The sequence below is a fragment of the Ciona robusta genome, chromosome 4 (assembly GCF_009617815.1).
Source record: "Ciona robusta chromosome 4, ASM961781v2".
Lineage (NCBI taxonomy): Eukaryota > Metazoa > Chordata > Ascidiacea > Phlebobranchia > Cionidae > Ciona > Ciona robusta.
Window position 1 is genome coordinate 1,457,922 of NC_143238.1, and position 23,252 is coordinate 1,481,173.

General features: G+C 37.1%; 4 protein-coding genes and 1 long non-coding RNA gene across 5 annotated transcripts in view; 2 read left to right on the forward strand and 3 right to left on the reverse strand.

The window, feature by feature from the left end:
- Nucleotides 1-5,270: 5,270 nt before the first annotated feature.
- On the forward strand, nt 5,271-11,685 carry LOC149736399 (retinal dehydrogenase 2-like). Its single transcript, XM_089876889.1, has 11 exons — nt 5,271-5,506; nt 7,350-7,454; nt 7,631-7,771; nt 8,324-8,512; nt 8,677-8,916; nt 9,184-9,286; nt 9,477-9,661; nt 9,849-10,013; nt 10,476-10,633; nt 10,751-10,825; nt 11,331-11,685. The coding sequence occupies exons 1-11, from the start codon at nt 5,381-5,383 to the stop codon at nt 11,458-11,460; spliced, it is 1,617 nt and encodes a 538-aa protein (XP_089733015.1). The 5' UTR covers nt 5,271-5,380; the 3' UTR covers nt 11,461-11,685.
- Nucleotides 11,686-12,735: 1,050 nt separating this feature from the next.
- LOC149736400 (serine protease 27-like) lies at nt 12,736-15,504 on the reverse strand. The gene is made up of 10 exons (XM_089876896.1): nt 15,374-15,504; nt 15,238-15,302; nt 15,000-15,107; nt 14,750-14,866; nt 14,479-14,627; nt 14,264-14,352; nt 14,044-14,146; nt 13,620-13,782; nt 13,111-13,272; nt 12,736-12,917 (listed from the first exon to the last, which is right to left on the reverse strand). The coding sequence occupies exons 1-10, from the start codon at nt 15,376-15,378 to the stop codon at nt 12,736-12,738; spliced, it is 1,143 nt and encodes a 380-aa protein (XP_089733022.1). The 5' UTR covers nt 15,379-15,504.
- Nucleotides 13,174-19,529, forward strand: LOC149736401 (uncharacterized). The gene is made up of 4 exons (XR_016384928.1): nt 13,174-13,280; nt 14,587-14,644; nt 14,729-19,095; nt 19,155-19,529. It is a non-coding gene; the product is annotated as an uncharacterized LOC149736401 (long non-coding RNA).
- Nucleotides 16,639-19,449, reverse strand: LOC149736402 (uncharacterized). The gene is made up of 5 exons (XM_089876893.1): nt 18,978-19,449; nt 18,547-18,632; nt 18,115-18,251; nt 17,447-17,621; nt 16,639-17,128 (listed from the first exon to the last, which is right to left on the reverse strand). The coding sequence occupies exons 1-5, from the start codon at nt 19,447-19,449 to the stop codon at nt 16,787-16,789; spliced, it is 1,212 nt and encodes a 403-aa protein (XP_089733019.1). The 3' UTR covers nt 16,639-16,786.
- Nucleotides 19,530-20,418: 889 nt separating the features above from the next.
- Nucleotides 20,419-23,252, reverse strand: part of LOC149736403 (uncharacterized) — a 38,620-nt gene continuing 35,786 nt past the window's right edge. The window contains exons 78-83 of the mRNA XM_089876882.1: nt 23,112-23,240; nt 22,830-22,869; nt 22,203-22,432; nt 21,822-21,938; nt 21,180-21,329; nt 20,419-20,648 (exon numbers count right to left, since the gene is read on the reverse strand). Coding sequence (XP_089733008.1) covers nt 20,523-20,648; nt 21,180-21,329; nt 21,822-21,938; nt 22,203-22,432; nt 22,830-22,869; nt 23,112-23,240 — 792 coding nt within the window. The 3' untranslated portion in view covers nt 20,419-20,522. The remainder of the gene's footprint in view (nt 20,649-21,179; nt 21,330-21,821; nt 21,939-22,202; nt 22,433-22,829; nt 22,870-23,111; nt 23,241-23,252) is intronic.

Below are 23,252 nucleotides of genomic sequence, written 5' to 3' on the forward strand. Positions count from 1 at the left end.
TGATTTACACTGCAACGAACCTATAAGCTTAAAGATTACCTGTACTACCCCGAAACAACGACCGGTATCAGTGACTAAGTCACGGAATTCGATAAAATGGACAAGACGAGTCAAGGAAAGTGTTTGGGATATCATAACAGCGTATTGTTATTTTTGCTGAAACGTTTTACCTAAGAATCGCATGTTATTATGTCTTTAAAATCCAATACCGGCGTTGAAACGTATTTAGGTGCAGGCTAATTACCGTACGCTTATATACACGTGCATCTATATAGTACACGTAGTTTAAGTCTCGAAGAATCATTGTTTCTAAAACCTATAAAATGTCTCAATAAACGCGTAACTTTGTTCACGCGGATAGAAACAGAAAAGCTTGTTGAGGATCAAACTAAATCACCGTAAAGTCATTGCCTATACCGTACATATGCACAAAACAGTTAAGACGGGGGAGACGGCAGCGAGTTGACAATGGGTCTTCTCGTTTGTTTAATGTTTTTTTTTTCGATTCGCCATAAGATGCCGTGAAATTTGTGAAATTGAAATACCAAAATTGCTCATATTACAATGTACAAGTATCATTTATGTGTTCTTTTTGTATTGGCAGTTTTGAAAATACATTTGCATGTATTGACGATTTGAAATTTAATAGCTTACTGACAATAGGTTATTCAAACAGTTAAAAACACGACCAAAAGGCCATTCTATGCGGTAAAGGCGACGGGCAAACCCCGCAACCTTACATCACAAACTGTCACAACACGTAGTTACAGCTTTCCCATTTGAATCCATGTTTTTGTTCGGCGTGGCGTTTAATAATGATGAATTGGTCCTCTGCTACTACCGAGGCTGTGAATGTGCGAAATGTTCGCCGCTTTTCAACCATTGGCGCCCGACCAAGGAAAACATCGGCGTGAGAGAATTCTTCCAAGTTTCCGTGAACTAGTTTCCGGGTATTTCTGTTCCGCGCTTACCGATAGTAAGTTTTTGATGTGAAAGTGATTCGTCTTCCTTGAGGCGACACCCCAGTTTCACAGCAGCGAACAATGGATGGTGACGGAACTGGTTCTCGCCAGTCTGACTCGATTCATATTAAACAGCGCCGAACGCGCTTACGTAACTATGTGTATTGACACTTGCTCGGATATTTCACTTCGTGCTGTATATACACCCCACAGCAGCAGCAGGATACGAAATGTTTGATTATCTGTGTCCACAGCGCAACTATAGTAGTCCTATCTTACATAAATTGAGATGGATTGCTTCTGCTGCGTGTGCAAGGCAAGAAATTACTCAAATCTTTTCTGTATGGAGAACTTGCGCATAATTTTGCCCAAAGTTATCACAATGCGTGTTTAACTGGTCAAAATTACAACACTAAACCGACTTTCTCATCCCGATCGATGTTCGTACATGTCGAGCAAGCCACGGTAAATAAACACGCTTTGCTCGTACGATCTGCAGCTATCTACAACCAGATCTCAAATTGTCACCGCGTGCTTCTTTTCTCTAACATTTGTATAAATGTTTCCGACGGAATTGTAATCAAAGAAACATGGTAAGTGTTAAACAAATCTGTTATCTGGATTCGGCGTGAAAACGATGTAGATTTTTGGTACCGAAAATAACATTTTGGTTCCGAACGCAATCTGCCTTTCTAAAATCGAGCAGAAACATGCTGTGAGCATGCGATGCGACAACTTTTGCCCCTGGTCCAACGTTCTAAACTGAGGCTGTGTATGAATATTAGGTGTTACATATTTACCAAGTGTGTCATGTTTTGGCACATTTACGCATGTTGGCTATATTTAAAAACACTAAGTGCTATACACCATTCTTATATTCAAAAAACAACTTTAATATAATCGCAGGGTCGGCCGGTCAATTTTATATTACCATCTAATGCACTGTAATTTATTTTCGTTGCTTACGACGTATAAACACACAACGTTTTAAAATTGTCCACAGCATTGCTGCTATTTCTCGAACTGAATTCGTAAAGTGTAAATAGAATTCTCCATACCGAATTCTCCGAATTTTCCACTACCAAGTAATATATATCAGCACCATAGCTGGGCGCACCTGTCTGAGCACACGGTAAATAAGCTAAGTTTGATGATACGCACGATTGCACGTTAATATTAAGGCGTGCAGCAACGCATAACAATTCGAATAATAGAAAGTGTACTCCGTATACTCTAAAGTTATGCCAAATAGCACGAATCAGTTCTTTTATCTTTGCCGGTGCACGTGCATTTGAGAAACTTAACCGTAAATGCGTTTTTCCCATATAAATACAAAATCCCTTTAGTAGTCGAAACGTATACTTACACGTAGTTTCTCTGCCGTACATTATCACGCTTAGGGCCGCATGGTTTTCTATATGCCCATATATAGCGTTGGACACAATAGACTCTTAGTGGAAAAACTTAGCTCGGACGAATTTTATTTTTGGATGCGGTATATTTTACTTCGTATCGCGTCGTTATAAAGGGCCACAATGCCCCTGTCGTGGCAAATGGAGCAAGTATAATAGTGCAAGGTTGCCGAGTAGAACCCCGCAAGTTCTTGAAGTGGCACAATCGGTTAGCATTAAGCTAATTACGCCTGTGGAGTGTTAGTTTAGAGAGGAAGTAGACTTAAAAATAAATTTAATGAGCTGAGTGACAATGTCAAATCGACAACACCAGATGTTGCCAGCAGTTGAAGATTTTGGTGAATCCGCAACCGCGTCAGTGATTTTTCCTCGTTTTTTTTTGTGGATCAATCGGCAATGTATCTTGTTGTAGTTAAATTCCCGTCCAACAAACCCGACACTTTAATATATATCATAGGCGCCAGAAGAAATTGCAATAAAATTTTAAAAGCCGCAAAAGCTGTAAATGTTTTTACGATTGAAGTTCTTGCCTGGAAGTCGCGTTATTATGAACGATTGGTTAAAACGTTTCAGAACTGTCAACACTGTTTGCTTAGATTGCGGTTCAATCAAGCCCCTATTTCTTGCAGCAATATTTTGAAACTTATAGCGGTTAGATATAGCGTGATAACCTAATGTTAGTACTGTTGCCGCATGACCCCATTTCGCATAAGCCACGACCCTAATGGTTTAAATATACCCTATGTAAACTCGTTGTGCACACTTGTATTTGTCAAATCATTCATACAAACGAAGTGAAATTAGTACACCACCATTCCAAGTGTAGGCCAGATCACGTTTTAATCGTGAATGTCATGCACTTTGACTTGTTTTTAAAGCCTTCGCATTGAAAGTTTTATACGGCCCTAAAATTGTTATATCGTCTACTCTTTTACTATGTGACCTATGTATTGATACGATTTTACAGAGACTAAAAAATTACTCAAAAAAGTTAATTTGCACAAATTTTTGAGTTACTATTCCAAAATCGCAGTTTTTAGTTTGTAAATAATCTGTAATAAAGCTACAAGGCAGACCCAAAATCTTTCACTAAATTACAAATCTTTGTGTCGCATGTAAACCGTAAATGCATACTTGCCGGGATTATTTGCTTGCTGCCTTGTTGCGCACACAGATTAAATTAATGTTTTTTCGCGAATTTCCCATGCTGCGATTGAATGTCTAGCAACCCGTGGCTATTTCGCACGTTAGTCGTCATTTGTTGACAAGTTATGACTACGTCACGCGGAGCCCAACTGGAGGAAACGCTTAAGAAGATTAAAGTTCCGCCAATAAACGTTAACACGCTGTGATTCCTCGCTCACAAGTTCAAGCCTAATACATTATTTACTCGAGCTTAATTTCAGGCTTAATTATATTCACGAATTCCATGGTAGAAATATTGCAATGCGCGCAAAGAATTCAAGTATACGACGTCTGCAGAATCCATTGAACATTTGTAATGCATCAAAGTTGTTGGCGTGTCGACATGTAATTTCCGAGATCTGTCATTCTTCTTCCACAACGCCATTCCAACTTCCGAGTTTAATCCACGGATTAATCGACAGCTGCCGATTTAAGCTTGTCTTCGGAACATACGTTCGGTTATGGCTTCCGTTAACGGTTTGTCGTACGGTGGCAAACTGATGTATTACCAAGGGCGCGGAATTCACCGCGAATGTGAATTTCGGTGTTTTGCTTACCGAATATAGTTCGAAGTAACCGGCGACTTCCCTTCGTGACACTGATAGTGAATTCGTTTCCCGCGCTACGATGTCCCTTGCCCGCTATATGGATTAATCATGTAGTTCCAGGCGCATAGGAACTCTCTATGCGGGTTGGTTTTAAGCACGCCATGGATAAACACGATGTATGTCTGCGAAGTCGCAGCGGTGTCAGTGGTTTCAATAACCATAATTAGCTGTCAGTCATTCGTGAACAGACGAGTGTTACGTTAATTACCCCGCCGCCGAAGTATGTTTGGGCATCAACCGGATTACGGGTCGTTAAAGTAGGCTACACAAGTCGTTGCTTATCTTTGCCCGCCATGCCTTGTTAAAAGGCAGGTTCCTCGTGAACAGATTCGGTATTGCCGCATCGCTGCCGACCTGTTCTGGTTAAAATACGTGCGAAACTTAGTTTAGATTTTGTCGTCATCGTGATCCTTATGCGCATTTGCTAAATTTTCGTTCACGTTTTACTGAAAGTTGTAAAGTCCCGAAACACACGTCCAAGGCTGCGATCGCTTATGTTTATGCACTCAAACTTCGGATAAATTGTTCGCTCGACACGATACAGTGCCGGGTAGGTCAACAGTGATAAAATAACATTTGCCGTAGCGCCGGAGACAAATTTTAGAAAAAGGCATCGGGGTGTTAAAATCCGCCCACGGTCCTCGAAACCCCGCGCTGGCCTTTGTATAAAAGACCGCGATTTTTCTGTAAGCCTCAAATATTTCAATCTACCTCACTGAGGTAGCAACAGCTAAAGGTAGAGTGAAGTACATAAAGATGTTGACCAGCAAAGTAGTTTTGTTGATTTAGATGTCTCAATATCTTTGTCATGCAATGTTCTATTGTGACATGGGGTGGATTTTTCTATTTTGTTATCTATAGTAGGATAATATGTGATTGCGGTTTGAGTACCAAGAACAGAAATGTTATAATACAGTGGCATAACCGGGGAGGCATCCGGGAAGTTAATGCTGAACGCTGATAAGTTTTTAACGATTCGGTTTCTATATGCACGCAAGTTTTGCGGGAGTCGCATTCTTTAGTTTGATAGCGGCAATCGGGTAAAAAACTTTCCTGGTTGATCGAACAGAAAAACGCAGTCGTGTGTCGTGTTTGCTCATATATAGGGGCAACCAGGTTTGAACTAATATTTCGCATCACAGAACACAAGACAAAAGTGTGTTTAACTAAGTGACATTCTGTTTAAAACTTAAACTACAAACTTCGTGCAAAAATGTCTTCAGTCGTATCAGCAGTACCAGCAGCCTCTCAAATCCCCGAGGTGAACAAGGACCCAGTGTCCTGCATCCCATGGCCCATTCCACCCCCCAACCCTGGACTGGATATCAAATACAACAAGGTAACATATTTTTGCTTTTAGTTTGATATTCCTGTCATAATTTGATTCTTTTTAATGTAGCCTAAGTTGTGTATTTTATGTCTAGTTAAAAGGTCGTATATGCGCGTCGTCCGTTGTTGTATAACTTGTCTATATTTGCACAATGAATGGGTGATTACTGATTATAAGTCTTGCCAGTTTACAATCTATACTGAATTGGGCCACATGGATTACCCATTAACTCATAAAACGCTAAGACGAGCTGTAAGAATTCCTTCACAGTACCTTTGCCCCGTGTTAACCCTATATAGAGTAGGATGGGGAAAGATGAGACACCTTTTTATTCGATTTTCTCGTTTCATTTGGAAGTAAACACAGAAAATTTAAAGAATTATAAAACCGTATCCTCACGACTCCCATAGACCATTGTTAACGGTTTAAAACGCGATCAGGATATTTGGATACTATGTGCTAAAAGTGTCCCATCTTTTCTCATATTACTATATCAGTATATACTGAAATCGCCAAATTACGCTTAAAGTTTGCAAGCTGCCAAAAATGTGACACAGTTTACAGTTTTATCCGAATTTTATCCTCCAAGGTAGTTGGAAACATATCTTTTTGTTTACCCGTAACAATCTTTGCTTATAATGCAAGCAAATAATACGTTCGTGACAAGTACAACTTGTTAAGATGCCAACAAAAATAATCAATAACAAACATTGTAATAAATTCACCTCCGCCCCGCCCCCTTTTACCCGTGATGCGTTTATTATTAAGACACCCAGCTCCGAGCAGCGGTTGCTTTAACAGTAATAGCTGCGGTCGTATGCCGTGCATCGATTCGATCTCTGAGGTTTTTCGACAACGTAACTTCGTAATATGTTATGCAATTTTCCGTGATTCGAAGTACCGCTGCTGATTATCTTATAATATTCAACGCTCCCAGCCATTCTTGATCTCCGTGGCATCGCTGCTCAGCTACCACACGTCGCCTTAATTAGACAAATGCCTCGAAGCGTGTTGTTCAATACCAAGGGCTGGATTATAACATGACAGTTTAATCGACGGCTTCGACGTTATCTGTATATTATATCATAGAATCTTAAAAGCGAATACGACCATTATAAGAAGCGGGTTATCGCCAAAACAGTATTTATGTATATATATGATAACAAATAAACGATGCTCTTTAATTGGTAAATTGGTGGCACCAAACGTTAACCTTAACATTAATTGTATATTATTTACTCTTTGCCAGGTAAAAGCCAATTGGTTATTTGTGTACTGGTTACGTGCAATATGTGTAAAAATGCCAATTTGCTCCGAACATAAAGGAACATTTGTCTTCCCTTATAGCGCATTATAGCAAGATGCGCATAAATTCCCTTGTTCTTTTTCATCTGCCAATCTGAACCATCTCGTTTACGTGAAGCAGAACATTATGGGCGCCCGATAGCGCAACTTATACTTTTATCCATAGTTATCAGCCGACTTTGTGAGCTTGTTCCGCCGCCGCGGTCGAGAAGGCAGGCTATATTGACATACCTTCACGATAAGGTCACTATAATAGGTGGTATCATATTCCCATTGCAAGCCCACGGCCGTGCTTTTTATTAAACTCAATTTTGAACTTGCACATAACGTATGTCGTTTAGGCATTATGATTATAATACTTAAAAAAATGGGTTTCTAAATTTACCTAACTCGCAAACGTAATGGCACCTCATTACACACTCGTAGCGTTAAACTACGCACTTTAACAATGTCATTATCTTTGTCAACCGGACCTTAAATTTGACCACTTACATAACAGTACAATATGTGGCAGCAACGCTAACCGGAACAAACTTGTTATTTCTAGATATTTATCTCCAATGAATGGGTTGATGCGTGTGACGGTGAAGAAATCGATGACGTTAATCCGGCAACAGAGAAGGTCATCACCAAAGTTGCGTACGGGAAGCAGGTAATCCAATTACCTCTGACTTCACTATTTTAACTATTGCGGTTTGATCTTGTTAGGTTGGATAAACCATTTACCATTTTACTATCTATATATACAGCGGTCTTCAGTTCAATTTTAGTCAAATACCGCAGCCAGTTTTTCAAATGTAATTAATTATGTAAATATTTTTCTGAAAGGCTGACGTCGACCGCGCGGTGGCAGCAGCGAGCAAAGCGTTCCAACCTAGCTCAAAATGGAGGCGAATGGATGCTTCAGATAGAGGAGTGCTCATCAACAAGCTAGCTGATTTAATCGACGCTAATAAATGCTATCTGGCGGTAAGTTTCATGCTAAGTGTCATCTGATTCCAATTTCCTTGTATCTGATGCAACTCTCACGTTCCGCTAAATTGGCCTAAATTTAAATATAAAGCGAACGTTAGTATTCGGTTTCGTCACATTGATCGTAAAAAGATTAAAACAAACATGTCTACCTTGTATATCGATAACACTTCCACGTTTTTAAACCGAAACATACCCTGAAGCATGACGGGTTTTCTTGCAAAATTGATTGCAGTTGAACAATTTGCAAAATATTTCTGCCGTTTTCATTACCACCAAAGGTATAGACTCCATAATTTGTAAAAAAAGAAACATATACGACTGTGGGTAAGATGAAACACCTTGAGCACATAATATACAAATATCCTGATCGTGTTTTAAACAATTAACAACGGTATATGAAGTAGTGAGGTTACTGCTTTATAATTCGTTGAATGTTCTTTGTTTACTACTTAATGGCACAAGAAAATCGAATGAAAAGGTGTCCCGCCCTTTCCCAACCTTAATACTTGTACAAGTGCAATTTTGTAAACATCATTTATTTTACAGTGTTTGGAATCTTTAGACTGTGGCAAGCCTTACACACACTCGTTTTTCATGGACACCGGTGTTTCTAAGATATTGCGTTACTATGCTGGTTGGACCGATAAAATGCATGGCAAGACACTTCCCGTGGATGGAGATTACCTTAGTTACACTTTGGTGCAACCCGTTGGTGTCTGTGGACTTATTTTACCGGTAAGAAATTCATGCATTATTGTCGCGGTTTCGGTTATTTAACATTTTACAAAAAGCCGTGTGTGTGTGTTCTGAAAAAATTTAATGTCATACTAGTAGTAAAACCGCTAGTGGCGTTTTTAACTTGATTTACAAACGTATTAATCACCCTTCGCTTTTCGCAGTGGAATGTGCCCCTGATTTCTCTGTGCATGAAGATAGGGCCAGCTCTCTGCTGTGGTAACACTGTAGTTATCAAGCCAAACGAACAGACTCCGCTATCCGCTTTATACATTGCATCACTGGCAAAAGAAGCCGGTTTCCCTGAAGGTGTATTCAATGTTGTACCAGGTGGTCCTGAGGCAGGAGCAGCAATGGCAAGTCATTCCGGCATCAACAAAATCTCTTTCACCGGTTCTATTGCTGTAAGTTGAGTTTTTATACAAAGTATGGTGGAATGAGGTAAAATTAAACATGTTTTAACTCTTTTTCCTCGTCCCATTTGGTAGTAAACAAAGAGTATTTACAGAACAATTTAAAAAAATGTATTTACAAAACTATAGGCTTTTTTAAACACAAGTAATTTACAACGGCTTTCTCACAGCACAGTGTTATATTTCAGTTTAAGAATAAAGAGTGAAGACTGTTGAGTTCTGGTAAAAAGAACAAGAGTTTAATTTAAACATTTTCAGGTCGGTCGCAAAATCGAGGAAAGTTCGGCGAAAACGAACTTGAAACGACTTACATTGGAGTTGTCAGGAAACTGCCCAAACATCGTGTTTGCTGATGCGGATCGTAAGTGTCGACTTAACCTTTAAAATTGCTCAATTATAAAGAATTAAATGATGCAACCTTCATCTTTCAGTTTGATTTATACGTGTCTGGTTTCCGACTATTTAAAGTCTGTTTTTTGAAGTATGAGTCAATATAAGAGTCACTGTTTATCACCGTTACATTGCTCCTATAATCATGGAGTTTCTTTTAGTTGACTATGCTGTTGAAAACGCCCACCAAGCCGTGTTCATGAACCAAGGCCAATTATGTACAGCTGGTGCAAGGACTTTCGTACAAGAAGATATTTATGACGAATTTGTTGCTAAGAGCGTTGCTAGGGCAGCCAGGAGAATTGTAGCTGATCCATTTCAGCTTCACTCTGAACAAGGACCACAGGTGAACTTACTTACACTGACTTTATAATTGAGAACTTTCTGACACAAAGAGCACGGACATGGCACATAAAATGCCCCGTTAGCCTTTACTTTACAATCTAAAATATTGCCTGTAAAAAGTTAAAGTGAAAATATGGTCTCTGTGAAAGTTCATTTATCAGTATATTTTAAAATTAAATTTACTTTAGATCAGCCAAAAACATTTGGATTCGATACTTGGATATGTAAAGTCAGGCATTGAAGAAGGTGCAAAGTTAGAATGTGGTGGAAGCAGACATGGGAGCACTGGTTATTACATGCAACCAACTGTGTTTTCTAACGTTACTGATACGATGCGGATCGCTAAAGAAGAGGTGAGCATTGGTCATTCGGTTTTACATGGAAGCTTACTATTGAATTGCATTATTTAGGTTCGAAATTTACATCAACAAAAATATTTTCTAATATAAAAAATACAACGTATGGGCTCGCCTGTCTCTAACCCAGAGGTTTAAGTCTGGTCGCCGCTACCACCATGGGCGTGTATCCTTGGGCAAGACACTTGGGTTGTCTAAATTGTACATCAAAAAATACATCAAAAAAACAAAACAATCAACTGCCCACAAAGTTACATACGTGGTAACTCCTAAGCTGGTGCGAGGTGTATGAAACAAAACACGTACTCGTGTTATAACGAATGTCGTTTACCGGCCACGCAAGTATAAGATTTACCGATTGACCAAGCCGTATACGTGGATGGTTCTTCAGTTAACACTTTCCCGTAAGCCTACAAATAATATACCAGAACATACTAATGTTAAATATTTATTTTCCAGATTTTCGGACCAGTCCAGTGTATTTTTAAGTTCAAAACAGTTGAAGAAGTTATACAAAGAGCTAACAACACTGAGTATGGTTTAGCTGCTGGCATTTTTACCAAAGATGTATCAGTAGCTTTGGAAATGGCAAAGGCGCTTGAATCAGGAACTGTTTGGTAAGTCTTCTAGAACGTTTTACTTGATCAAAATTTTGACCTAGATAAATTACTGAAGTTAAGCCTTTTGTTTATAATGCAGTTCTGGTTTTAAGTAAATGTTTTTTTCGATCTCAGGGTGAACTGCTACAACGCTTTTGCTGTACAAAGTCCTTTTGGTGGCCTGAAAATGTCCGGAAAAGGAAAGGAAATGTAAGTGAAATTAAAATTTTCTCTACAAATATAGTACTGTGGGGGAAGATGGGACATCATTAGCACAGCACATCAAAATATTATGATCGTGTTTTAAACAATTAACAACGGTTTATGGAAGTCGTGAGGATACACTTTTAGAATTCTTTGAATGTTTTTTAGTATAGTAGGTAGGGGGAAGATTGGACACTTTTTCATTCTATTTTCTAGCTCATTTGGCGGTAAACAAAGAACATTCAAAGAATTATAAAACCGTATCCTCACGACTACCACAAATCGCTGTTCATTGTTTAAAATACGATTATGGATATTTGGATATTATGTGCTAAAGATGTCCCATATTCTCCCACCCTACCATATAAATAGCCAAGAAGATAAAATAAAAATGGGGCTTTTTCCCCACCCTACTATATATAACAATGTACTGTATATCATTGTAGATACTGTACTAAGTAACTTACCACTTTTCTAGCAATATCGCTTATTCTTGTTGCTTTTATTACAGGGGCGAAGAAAGCCTTCGAGAATTTTCCGATGTCAAGACAGTCACTTTAAAACTGCCGCAAATTCAGAATATTTCTATTGGCACTGGATCTACCGTTCAATACAGTACACCGAAAGTTTCGCCTAACTAAATTGCTTTTTATATTTTAATAACACGACTTCTGCTTGACTGCTTCTTGCGTTGATTATATCTGAACTTGGTAAGCTATCGTTGAAAGAGCAAGCTTACATCGTGTACAAACAGTTGCTTTTCATATTGTTCGTATTTTGTTATTTCACAATCGTTCTCGCATTGGTATTGCGCTCCTATCTTCCGTGGCATACTATTTATGCTGTAAATAAAACCAAAAAAGTTACCTCCCGCTTTGTAATTACTCGAGGCAACAACCGCTCTAATTGACTGCAGTGTAACTTTTAGATACCACGGATAAGTTAACTGGTTTGCAGCAGTGCTTGTACTTACAGCTTCGTGTTTAACTGTTGTGAGGAAACAGTCTTTAAAATAGAGCTGTATTTCGCATTAGTTTAGGTTTGTGTTAGATCATGAAGCTTTCAGTATCATTTACAGGTATATTGTCGTACTGTTTTTGTTTTGTATCTAATGTTTCCATAGCTGTATACTGTATTTGCTGGGAGTTCAGTTTTCATTTGAGGCAAAAGTTTACGAGTACAGGTTAACCTCTAAAAAGCAGTCTAAAATGGCATGTTTTTCTATTCGTTATGCATTCTTATAGTAGGGTAGGGTAAGATGGAATGTTTTCATTCTCTTTTATATTCAGAATTGTATACCTCTAGCTCCGTAACCTAAAATAGCGTTGATAGTTGTTTAAACACAACTATGCAATAACTGATTTAGGTACTAACTTTATTCCACCTTACGCCACAGTACTATATAGTAATTTAAAACTATCTAAAAGGTATAAAAGTGGATACATTTTTTATGTCGCAAAAGGTTTTTGTCACCATTTAACACTAAATAGCTTCTAGTACATTTAGTTGCCGCCTATAAACATTCATCATTTGCTGTGGACCAAGCGACATGGTTTGAACTCGAAGCACATTTCCGTTTGCAAATGGATGCTCGTATAATTGTTGTGTTTAATTGAGAGTTACCACTTAGTCAGGCCATGTTATCTGTGTATAGATAGAGAATTCATTTTGAAAAAAGGCTGTTTCTGAATCTCATTCTGTCATTCTCATCAAAAGTCATTGCGCATTAACAGCAAATTTATTAAAATTTATAATATAAAATTTGAACATTTGATTATAACATATAGCTAAAGTCGCTAAAGGTAATATAAAATGCATGAATATGAATTTACATTTCTATAAAATATGTATATAGAAAATTATACAAAATATTTTACATATAAAAATATGATCTTTAAAAAGTGCTTGTATAAAATTTAACATAGTTCGCTTGCGTCTTCTCCCAAACTCGTGCGAATCCAGTCTTCATAAAATGCGACATTGGTATATGCTCCGTAATTCCCTGGACGCCCGCAACCCCTTCCGAACTGGGTGATACCAGAGATGTAAAAATCACAACTGTTCTCACGTTGACACATTAATGGGCCTCCCATATCACCTTTAACAAATACAGATATATTAATTAGAATTCCAGTACTAATAAGTAATAAACCATTTTATAACTGAAAATTTATATCTTATAACGAACAAGTGGTCTTGAATTTCGGCCAAACTTTGGGACTCAATTCTAGGTCTCTGGCGTGCTTCAGTGTGTGGCCTATTTAAAATACTCGCAAGTATGTATATCTCACCGTAACACAAGTCCTTTCCGCCTTGAATATACCCGGCACACATCATATTGTTTCTATCAACAGAATATGCGGTGTTGGTATAGGATCTACGACATACGTCGATATCAACGATGGGCAAGTCAACTTCTTTTAACACATTTGACGGCTCGACGCTGTTTTCATCTATATAGGTATAGTCAAAATTATTAAATGTTAACGTTAGTATTTAGTAGTTCTCTTATTTTTTTCAGTAAGACAGCATATTTCATATTTCATATTTGTATAACTGTAAGAATGCCAATATATTGTAGGGTGGGATAATAAATAGGTTTTAAAATTATATTCCCGTCCCGTTTGGTAGTCACCAAGACTATTTACAGGATTATATAACCGTAGCCCCTGATTAAAACATGATCAGGATATGTGGAACTAAGGTGCTATCAGTATCCCATCTTACCCTAAAGTACTATATTATTATTTAGACCGGTGTCCGTATACAATATGTTTATACTTTGATTTAAATCACTTGCCTGCAAAACCGAAACCAGTTCCCCAACACTTAGCGCCAACTTGCGGCCGTTCTCCACCAGAGAGACAGATCGGTTTGACGTATTCGTTAATTTCAACGGCTTCGTTTAGTTTAATTAAAGCGACCGAGTTATTGTACCTTGTAGCCAGGTCGTGTGAAATAATCTGCATATATAGATTTGATTGTTTATATTGTTATAAAACCTGCGAGTTGAGACATACACAATTGTTCACTAAAATATAGTAGTTGTAACAAATAAATGAATAAATCTAAATTATTTACTTCGCGTGGCAGAGCAACGACAGTCGTTATAACACAGGTTTTCTGTTTCAAACACATTATGTCCGCTTACGAGTTCCCTGATAAGTAACTTTGGGAGTGAATATATATTTTAAGTTTTTTTAAATAAATGAAATGAATTATACCTGGTTGACTGTTCTGTACACTCGATGCGGCGAGTCAGTGAGACTATGGTTAAGTGCATTCTTTTCATGCCCAAGATAAATAATGATAGAAGCATGTTGTACTCTGTTACAGAAAATATCAATTAATTTCATTTTAACTGACATAACACGTTTTAACTTATGATTGCAATACAATATAGACCTTAAAGGTCATTAAGATAAATAAATAAATAAATCTTACCCGTGCACGCAGTTATTTGAAGTAATTATCCACCGACTTGAAAGTAAAGTTGCACCACAACTGTGTCCACCGCTTACTAATATCTGGACCTGTTTTAATAATATGCAATTTTAATGATCGTGTGCTTTTGTATAGCATCATGTCACTTATTCTGGTAACGAAAAAAATGTTTTTAGACTAATATTTGTGGTAAAATATGTTATTTTGTGACGTACCATCCATGGCCAGTCATGCATGTCTTCTACTGGGGTCGCTCTTTCAGAAACCACACCACAGTCACGTGGTTTGCAGAAGTATGAACCAATTTTGTTTTGACATTTCAGTTCACCGCATGGGTTCTCACCTAAGCTGCATTCGTCAATGTCTGAAAAGAAACCCCAGGTAAAAATCAACTATAGTTTTTCTTTTCAAATTTATTAAATCTGCCTGGAAATTGTTTTTATTTTTTGCTCACATGTTCAATAGAAGTATTTGAATGGTAATTACCTCTACAAGTTTTGTTGTCATCGTTAAGTTGAAAACCTGAGCGGCATGAACATACAGCCAACCCAAACGTATCATCGCATGTATGCTCGCAACCACCATTGGAGACATTACACGAATCTGAAAGCAAGTTTGCATATTAGAGTTTATTTATAATTGAAAAATATAAAAAGGCATGACCAAATTTTTCAAGTATCTATTTTTTCGAGCTGTTTCGTCATTTTTTTAAATCAATGTAAAACCAGCATGTTACCTGTGTTGCATGTGCCGCATGTAACTGGGCAATAAGTTCTTAATACTGCAAACTGCGAACAGGAATTCTTCCATGTCGAACAGTGAACATTTCTATCCACACACTCGCCTGTAATGTTAAAATGTTTAAGATATATTTTTTGAAAATCAGGAAAAAATACAGAACATGCAATAATTAAAACATACTGTTTAGCAGCATACAATTTTTTATTTATTTCTGTACAGTTTATATTTCTTACTTGCTTCGGCTGTTTTGTATTGAAGTAGAAGAGCAACACAAATATAGAATAACACTTGTTTGAAACTGTAAACGAATGCAATTAATAACAACAAATCTATAGTTTATCTTAGGCATAATCTGACTGTTTTACTTACCACATATTGTAAGTTTAATTTTATCTTTTCTTTTGATCTTTGATTTCTGATCTTCGTTTCGAATTTTTTGTCTTCCCATATTTTTCGCCGGGTTTATATACGAGTGCTGAGCTACCTAAACCGGAAGGGCGTTTGATTTTTTCATGTTAACTCTAATTTTCTCATAATCATTTCCACCCTTGTATTTTTAAAGATTATGCTTCTATGTGATGTAATGACTCAGATTTTCGGAAGCTGTTTCCAAATACGCACAAACTCTATAAACTGCGCAATGCCGAAAACAATTACCGGCAGGAAACCTTGCATGCTTACCAGTTGCGTTTGCTAATGGTGTATTTTTAGAATCTGGAAACTCCATAAATTTTTCAAGATTCTGCGCTCGCCTTTTTCGATAGTTTTGTAAGGTGTTCGGTCATTCCTCGCGCTTGTGCAACATCATGAATGTATTGTCACGCTGAGGTAAGGCGAGGTTGATAAAATGCGAGTTTCGTGCCGAACGTCAATAAACATTTCTCGAAAATAATGTGCGCGGTGACGTAACCTGGTTCAACAAGTCAAATGACGACACACGAGAGTAAATATCATGACTTTGCTTACGTCATACCTCCGTCCTGTGTTGTGTATCAGTTTCCAGATATCAAACGTGGTCACAAATTTTGGCCGGTTTTATATTTTCTTAGTAAACCTCCGCATCTACATATATGGTCAAAAGTAGACACGCAAATGCAAAATTGTGAAACCTATTTATTTTGCGTTTGGTACGCATTTCGTACGCTTGTACCACTTGCAAAGAAGAAGGTTAAATACATGTCTATATCAAGTGCGTTCCAAAAAAATTGTGCGGATGTATATGGTGTAACGGAAACGCGTCATTACTTTTTAAATATGTTCCGTTAAATCATTAATAGAAGATGTAAAACGTTGCGAAACGCAGGAAATGCGTTTAAATCGGAGGAAATTGCAGAAAATAAGTCATTTGCCGCTTACTTCATCAACTTTCACGGCTTTGGTGGTGTGACATGTTACGTGTTATACCACAAATAACACATCAAAATACGCTGGTTTGTGTATATTGATTATTGTAATAAAAAACGTGACGATATAATGACGTATATGTTTGTTTGGGAATTCTATTTTATTTCCGAATCGCCACGATCTGCACGTTACTGGTTATAATTAATACAAGTTTAATAACATGGCTTCATTTACATATCGTTGTGGTAACGATGGTGAAATACATTGGTAGGGTGGGGAAAAATGAGATATTTTCATTTCTTTTTTCGTTCCATTTAGTTTATTAAATATCTGTGGCCCCGCGACTCTGAAAGAACGCAGTTAGTTGTTTAAAAAGCGACCAGGAAATATGGTATGTAGGTGCTAACGGTATCCCATCTTACACCACAGAACTATGATTTAAATTTCATGTTCTAAAATGTCGGGTTCGATGTTTGGTAGCGGGTTTAGTTTTATGGTCGACATTCGATCGTGTGCGATTTCCCCTGGCTTAAACACTAGATCGGGTGAACCGAAATAAGCGATCCTCGCCGCTTCACCATATACGTTGTCCATTGTCCGAAGTTCCTCTTCCATTGCTGTTTGTACCCAACCCGGTTCAGGCCTGTCGGTAAAGGTATTGGATAGTTGTAAATTTAAAGCATAATGCTGGCTTAGGTCCCAATGTCCAATAACAGTCGCTCCGAATCCCTCTAGTGACGGAGGTCGGGAAAGATAATCGTTCTTAACGTGAACATCGTCCTGAAATATTTACAAACGAATGTATCTATATATATATATATATATTTATAAATATATAGGTTCACACTAAGTCTATGTCGACACACTGTATGTTATATGCATAGATACGGCATAAAGGAGGATTCGTATACTGATTTTAAGTACTCGGATTAAATTTAGTTTGTTTAGCGTATATATTTTTGCTTATAGCAGCAGAATTATAGGTCTATACAGCAAGAATCGTTTTAACCACTGACGCAATACAGTGTAACGTCTTGTGTTCACTAATTATTTAGTAGTTCTTTATAAAAATTACACATCAAGCTATAAATAATCTACCCGCATGTGCTGTCTATAAAAAGCAAATAATCCGTCTTGGGCATATTTGAAATCATCTTGTGATGGGTTGTAACTCCGCAAAGCTTCCAAATAACTTTCCTGGTAAAATGTGTGGGCGAATATTGAGTTCGGTTCAACCAGCATTATCCCATCGCTAATGCTGTCCTCACGTTCACTGTAATTTTAAATTGGCATTGTTTAAGAATTAAAGTATACATGGCACACCTATATAGTTCTTATGGCATATTCGTTTTGTTGGGTTTTCTTATTTTTTAAATTGTTGAAGGGTTTCAGGTTGTTCATATACATGGTAACTGGTAAGCTGGCGCGAGATGTATGAAACAGAACACCCATGTCACAACGACTGTCGTTTTCCGGCCACGCGAGGATAAAGTAAGTTACATTCATTCCTTCAATAATCAATTTATAATTTATGGTGTTGATGCATGACGGATAATTTAGAAAACTCATTTAGGCCAACGACCGCTGTGTGTTCTGCCCAAGGACACATACGGCTTTAATGGCAGCTTCGGGCATTGAAGACATCATCGTGTATGAATCGAGCGCTTTAACTAATCTGCGCCGGTTTGGACGTTATTTTACTTCCAAAATGAATGTCATATTCCTTAAATTTTTTAAATGCTTTTAGCAAAATATTCACATCTCACCGTCCTGCAGCAAACGAGTATCGTCGTAACGGATCGAGACTTTTTAACAAAATAACGTCGTTGGCAACATAGATTCCACCACGTTCCAAGATTTTCGTGAATCGAATGACGTCAAAGCGCGACTGTGGAACGCTAAGCTAAAGGAGAATTTTTATTTTTTTATTGATATAAGCTTATATGCGTGAGAGGTACACAAGGTGGGAAACGATAAAACACATTTTCTTTCTCTTTGCTTGTCACATTTGGTAGTAAACAGAAAATATTTACAGAATTGTATAACTATAGTATACTGAAGTCACTTCAGTATACTACGGTATAACCGCATACTTTAACACGATACTTTAAAAAACGTTGTTAATTTTTCAAAACTCGATCAGGAAATATGGGATATAGGTGCTAAGGTATTCCATCTTACCCCACAGTACTATATACCTGTATCCCGTCCACGGAATCTGGATCCTCAACTTTAACCCACAAAAGACACGGGATTTCTCTTTCTGCTCTCTCAATGTATATTCCTAAAAATTATTTTTAATAAGTGGTAAAAATGATGCATATTTTGGGTGTAGGGTGACCTGTTACGTATTCTGCACTATGTATTGTAAATAGCTTTATACCGTATGATATTCAAAATAAGGCTTAGGTAAATAGGTTTTAAATGCATTATATTTTATTCTACATGGACGGAGTCCTATAGCGTGACATGTCATGGGGCCTAGGAGTAATTTCAGTTAAACACAGCATACGATCATAAGGAGAGTTACCCATCTATGCGTTAATCAATTTGAATAATTGCCCTCAGATTTTAAGGTTAAAACACTCACAATCGCCACCTATGCACACATGCTGCTCTAAAATTTCACCTGTAGGTTTTTCAGTGGTATAATAGATGTAAATGATTTCTGGTTGTTGTATTCTCGCCACAGATCGAAGGTTGAGGAACATGACAGCATCGAAATTCATATCTCCCACACGTACAAGGTGAACTATGTTAGGAACTCTGTATTTCCCCCCATTCTCATCGTATTCACGTTTCTCAGCCTGTTCCCCGCACACCACCGGCAGTAAAGGGAGATTCTCACACACCGTGTAGTTATGTGCGGATTCTGGTTTACTACAAAAACCCTCCTTTTGAACATTTAATACCTCTTCTTCCACCACTGCTGTATCTCCACTTTCTAATTCACCAGCAAGCGCTGTATTACCATTTACCTTGGCCCCATAGTCATTGTTTTTACCATAGATTTTATCAGTGTCTGACAAGTACTTTTGTCCCAACAGCACCATAAGTGCCAGTGAGAGTAACAAGATGAATGGGTAGCTTCGTGAAACCATTTCTACGTGTACAACCTTAGAGTGCTTTGATGAAACACTGTTCCGAAATAAAATAATATTTCGAATTACTCTTAAACAAATCCACAACAATATACAGTAGGGTGGGGGAGGATGGGGCACTCTTTAACTCTATTTTCTCGTCCTATTAAGTAGAAAACAAAGAACATTTAACCAATTAAAAAACGGATCCTTACGACTCCCATAGACCGTTGTTAATTGTTTAAAACACGATCAGAATATTTGGATATTATGTGCTACAGGTGTCCCATCTTCCCCCACCCTACTATACATCTATACATTAATCGCGTAAATGTTGCCCTATAACATAATTTAAACGACTTGTCCCACGCTGTATAATGCAATGTTATTTGCTTTTGACTGCCTGAACAAATTGTTATAATGGGCGCATTTGCATTCTACAGTTTCCCGTACGCGACACCGTTGTACTTCCTTTGTAATAGTTTACACGCCTGTAAGCTGATGCGGTACGGTTAAATGGATTTTATTCACACGATTTTGTTTGTTGAAATTTACATACCTATACATGTAAACATTGTTTTAATATACAAACAAATATAGTTTACCTGGCGCCGTGGCATAGTGGTTAGCGCGCCTGCTTGTTACCCAGAGGTAATGGGATCACTAATGGGTTGTCCAAATTATCAGGCAAAAATCCAAAAAAATACACACCCACAAAGTAACATACATGGTAAGCTGACACGAGGTGGTAAACCCGTTTGATAACGACTGTCGTTTTCCGGCCACGCGAGGATAAAGTAAGTTTCATTCATAGCAGGATGGGGAAGCTGGGATGCCTATTTCATTCTACCATCTGGTAGTAAATAAATAACATTTAAAGAATTATAAAACTGCATCTTTACGACTTTCATAGACCGTTGTTAATTGTTTAAAACACACCCCCACATACCCTACTATGCGTTTTACCCCTGTTACACCCAAGACAACATATTTATATGCGATGCAATTTTATTGCGGTAAAATAAAACAAAGGAACATATATGCCCACACACAATCGTGAAACGATACTCTGGAAGATACAATGTCAGTGAACTTTACAAGTTTTCATCGTTATTATCTTCTGGTAGCTGCTGACTTTCAATTGGATGAGAAAGCGCTGCATCCAGTCCCTTGGTTAGCGCTTGGTTGAAAGTTGTGTTCAAAGCACTAACTTTTACAACCTGTTAAAACACATTTGTTTATAATTTAGAGAGATATAGTTTGCGCCTAGGCCGTGTAACAGACACGAGAAGTCCGACATATGTGTCTATGACAAATGTATAATTTTGATTTTAAATTAAATTTTTTCAAATTTAATTTTCGTTATGAAAGGCTAAAAGGTAATTTAGTGGTCAGCAGGTAGAGCTAGAGAGGTTTATATTAAACAAATATCAAAATAATCCTGTATAATTATCTTGTAATAAATTACGCGAATCTGACCCTGATCTTGGTGTACATATAGTTAAACGATTCTTGTATAGTAGAATACAGTAATGATCTGGTGTATTCTGTATTCTATTTGAATAAGAGACTGCCGATGCCATTTAGGCGAAATATATTTCTCAATTACCATTAGTGGTTGGACTTGATTTTTGTTGGTGACGTTTTCGTAACACGAGATCATTACAGTATAATTACCTAGCTGTATTTATGATGATTAATGTTTTTACCTTTATCCATTATTTATTTTTATGGTAACTAATAAAACACACCTTCATTGCTGGATCCTGTACTCCAAACTTATTCATGACATCATGGACAGTATTGTACACGTCGGTCTCATCATTTACATTGGTTACTTGAACAACACGGAACTTGTATTGGCTGCTTGTGTTCCAGTACGTTAACACATCTACATCACTCTAATGAGTAGGAACAAATATAAATGTTATGTATGTTTAGACAACTATCAATTTTAATTAAGCTTAGATTTCTTACTGTTTATACACTTTTGAGTAATGAATGTTACTAATGGGTTATCCAAATTATCAACCATACATAAAAATAATTGAAAAATCTCCAAATTTTCCAGCTACGCGTGGATAAAGTTAGATACATTCATGCATATAACTTACTTTATTCCCTCGTGCCTGGAAAAACAGTCGTTATAACATGACAGTCACAGATGTTCTGTTTCATACACCTAGTTCCAGCTTTTGAGTTACCAAGTATGTTACTTTGTAAGTGATTAATTTTTTGGAAGGGAAGGTGGGAGATTTTTTATATATGTTCACTTTAGTCTGAATTTTAGAGTACCTAGGTTTTATTATAAAAACATATGAAACAGAAACTTGTGTTTAAGCATTACCAAATATATTCACACATTTCAAGCAAATTTATGTTGAAACACTCACCATTACACCATTTATTGGTTGAATAGATGCATGGAAGTCATCAATATAGGTCCATGAATCACATTGTTTGTTCTCATGACAAGTACACGATGTGATCATTTTAAAATTGAGCTGTGTCTGTAATAACATTAAATAGTTGGTGAAAAAAAACAAGAACACTCCTCACAATTTATTTAGAACGTTAGGCACTCTTTTTGTTGTTACACTTATCTCTTTGTTAATATAAATTTATAAAATGTTCTTAATCATATTAAAAAAGTTAAATAAACTTTGTTAAAAAGATTAATTATCAGATTCTAAAAGATAAATGAAATTTGTCAAAAATTTAAATAAAAAAATTACCAATCTAGACTGATAACTAATTTTTATCATATTGCCCACCTGAGTTCCATTATCACAAGTGGCAGGAATATTCATGTTGTAATACTCTGTGGCTGAACAACAAGTGCAATGCCTGATGAAGCTTCCAGTAATCTCATGATAATGTGAACCACTTGCACACTCTCCTTGGCAGTAAGCAAGCTCTACTGGACGATCAGTTTCACAACCACCAATCGACAAAGACTTTGGTTGCGATTTTGTTGCGTGGCAAGTTCTTTGCGACTGATAGCCTGAAGAGATATGGTAAGCATGTACTTGAGAGCAATGTAGATAATAGTTGTTATTTTTTGTTTTTTTTATCTGTAATTATTGAATGAGTTTTATTCAAAATATCTACAAATATGTTCTGTTTCATACACCTTGTGCTAGCTTGAGAGTTAGGCTACCATCAATAATTGCTTTTTCTACAATTTCGACAACCCATTCAGTGACCATTAGTTTGCTACTTGGATAAAGTAACTTATTCTGTTATTTCTTGTACCAGGCAAAATGTAAGTGATATTTCAACAGCTCATCTAGTAAGACTTTAGAAGTCTTGCCGGATGGCAGAGAAAACGTTGGAAATACACTATGTTTTTTATATCAAATAGGCTGTTGAAAGATTATTTAAAGAAACATATTACTTACATTCAGCACAACAGCCATCATCATCATACACGACAACTCCCTGTTAACATAAAATAGTTATCATAAACTGCCAGCAAAAAAGCAAGAAAATAGTTAGTATAACAAAAAGAACCTCTCACATTTTTGTGCAAATTAGTTGTGCAGTGGTGTAATTTATTGGAACAGTGTGAATTTTAATATTGCAGTGTGTAAAACAGTTGTGACAAAACATTAGGCATGAAATGACATTCAAAATTATTTTTACAAATAGGTTAGTAGTGCACAGTAAAGTGACTTACGTACCCCATTATCGATACACCTTGTAACATTAACTAGTGGACAGAATACTTCAGTGGCAACAATGACTGCGTAACCACTTGAATCAGATATGCATTTGTATTGTGAGCATCTGTGTCTGTATATTTCATTCACCTAGAAATAGTA

Excerpts from the sequence above, each read along its gene's own strand:
- LOC149736399 (XM_089876889.1), top strand. The coding sequence starts at position 5,381 with ATGTCTTCAGTCGTATCAGCAGTACCAGCAGCCTCTCAAATCCCCGAG. Across the intron at positions 7,772-8,323 it reads CTAATAAATGCTATCTGGCG|TGTTTGGAATCTTTAGACTG; the intron begins GTAAGTTTCATG and ends TTTATTTTACAG. Across the intron at positions 10,634-10,750 it reads CTTGAATCAGGAACTGTTTG|GGTGAACTGCTACAACGCTT; the intron begins GTAAGTCTTCTA and ends TTTCGATCTCAG.
- LOC149736400 (XM_089876896.1), bottom strand. Across the intron at positions 14,353-14,478 it reads TGCATGACTGGCCATGGATG|GTCCAGATATTAGTAAGCGG; the intron begins GTACGTCACAAA and ends TTATTAAAACAG. Across the intron at positions 13,783-14,043 it reads TGTACAGAACAGTCAACCAG|ATTATTTCACACGACCTGGC; the intron begins GTATAATTCATT and ends CTATATATGCAG.
- LOC149736402 (XM_089876893.1), bottom strand. The coding sequence starts at position 19,449 with ATGGTTTCACGAAGCTACCCATTCATCTTGTTACTCTCACTGGCACTT. Across the intron at positions 18,252-18,546 it reads ATTCCGTGGACGGGATACAG|CTTAGCGTTCCACAGTCGCG; the intron begins GTATATAGTACT and ends ATTCTCCTTTAG. Across the intron at positions 17,622-18,114 it reads TACTCGTTTGCTGCAGGACG|TGAACGTGAGGACAGCATTA; the intron begins GTGAGATGTGAA and ends TTAAAATTACAG.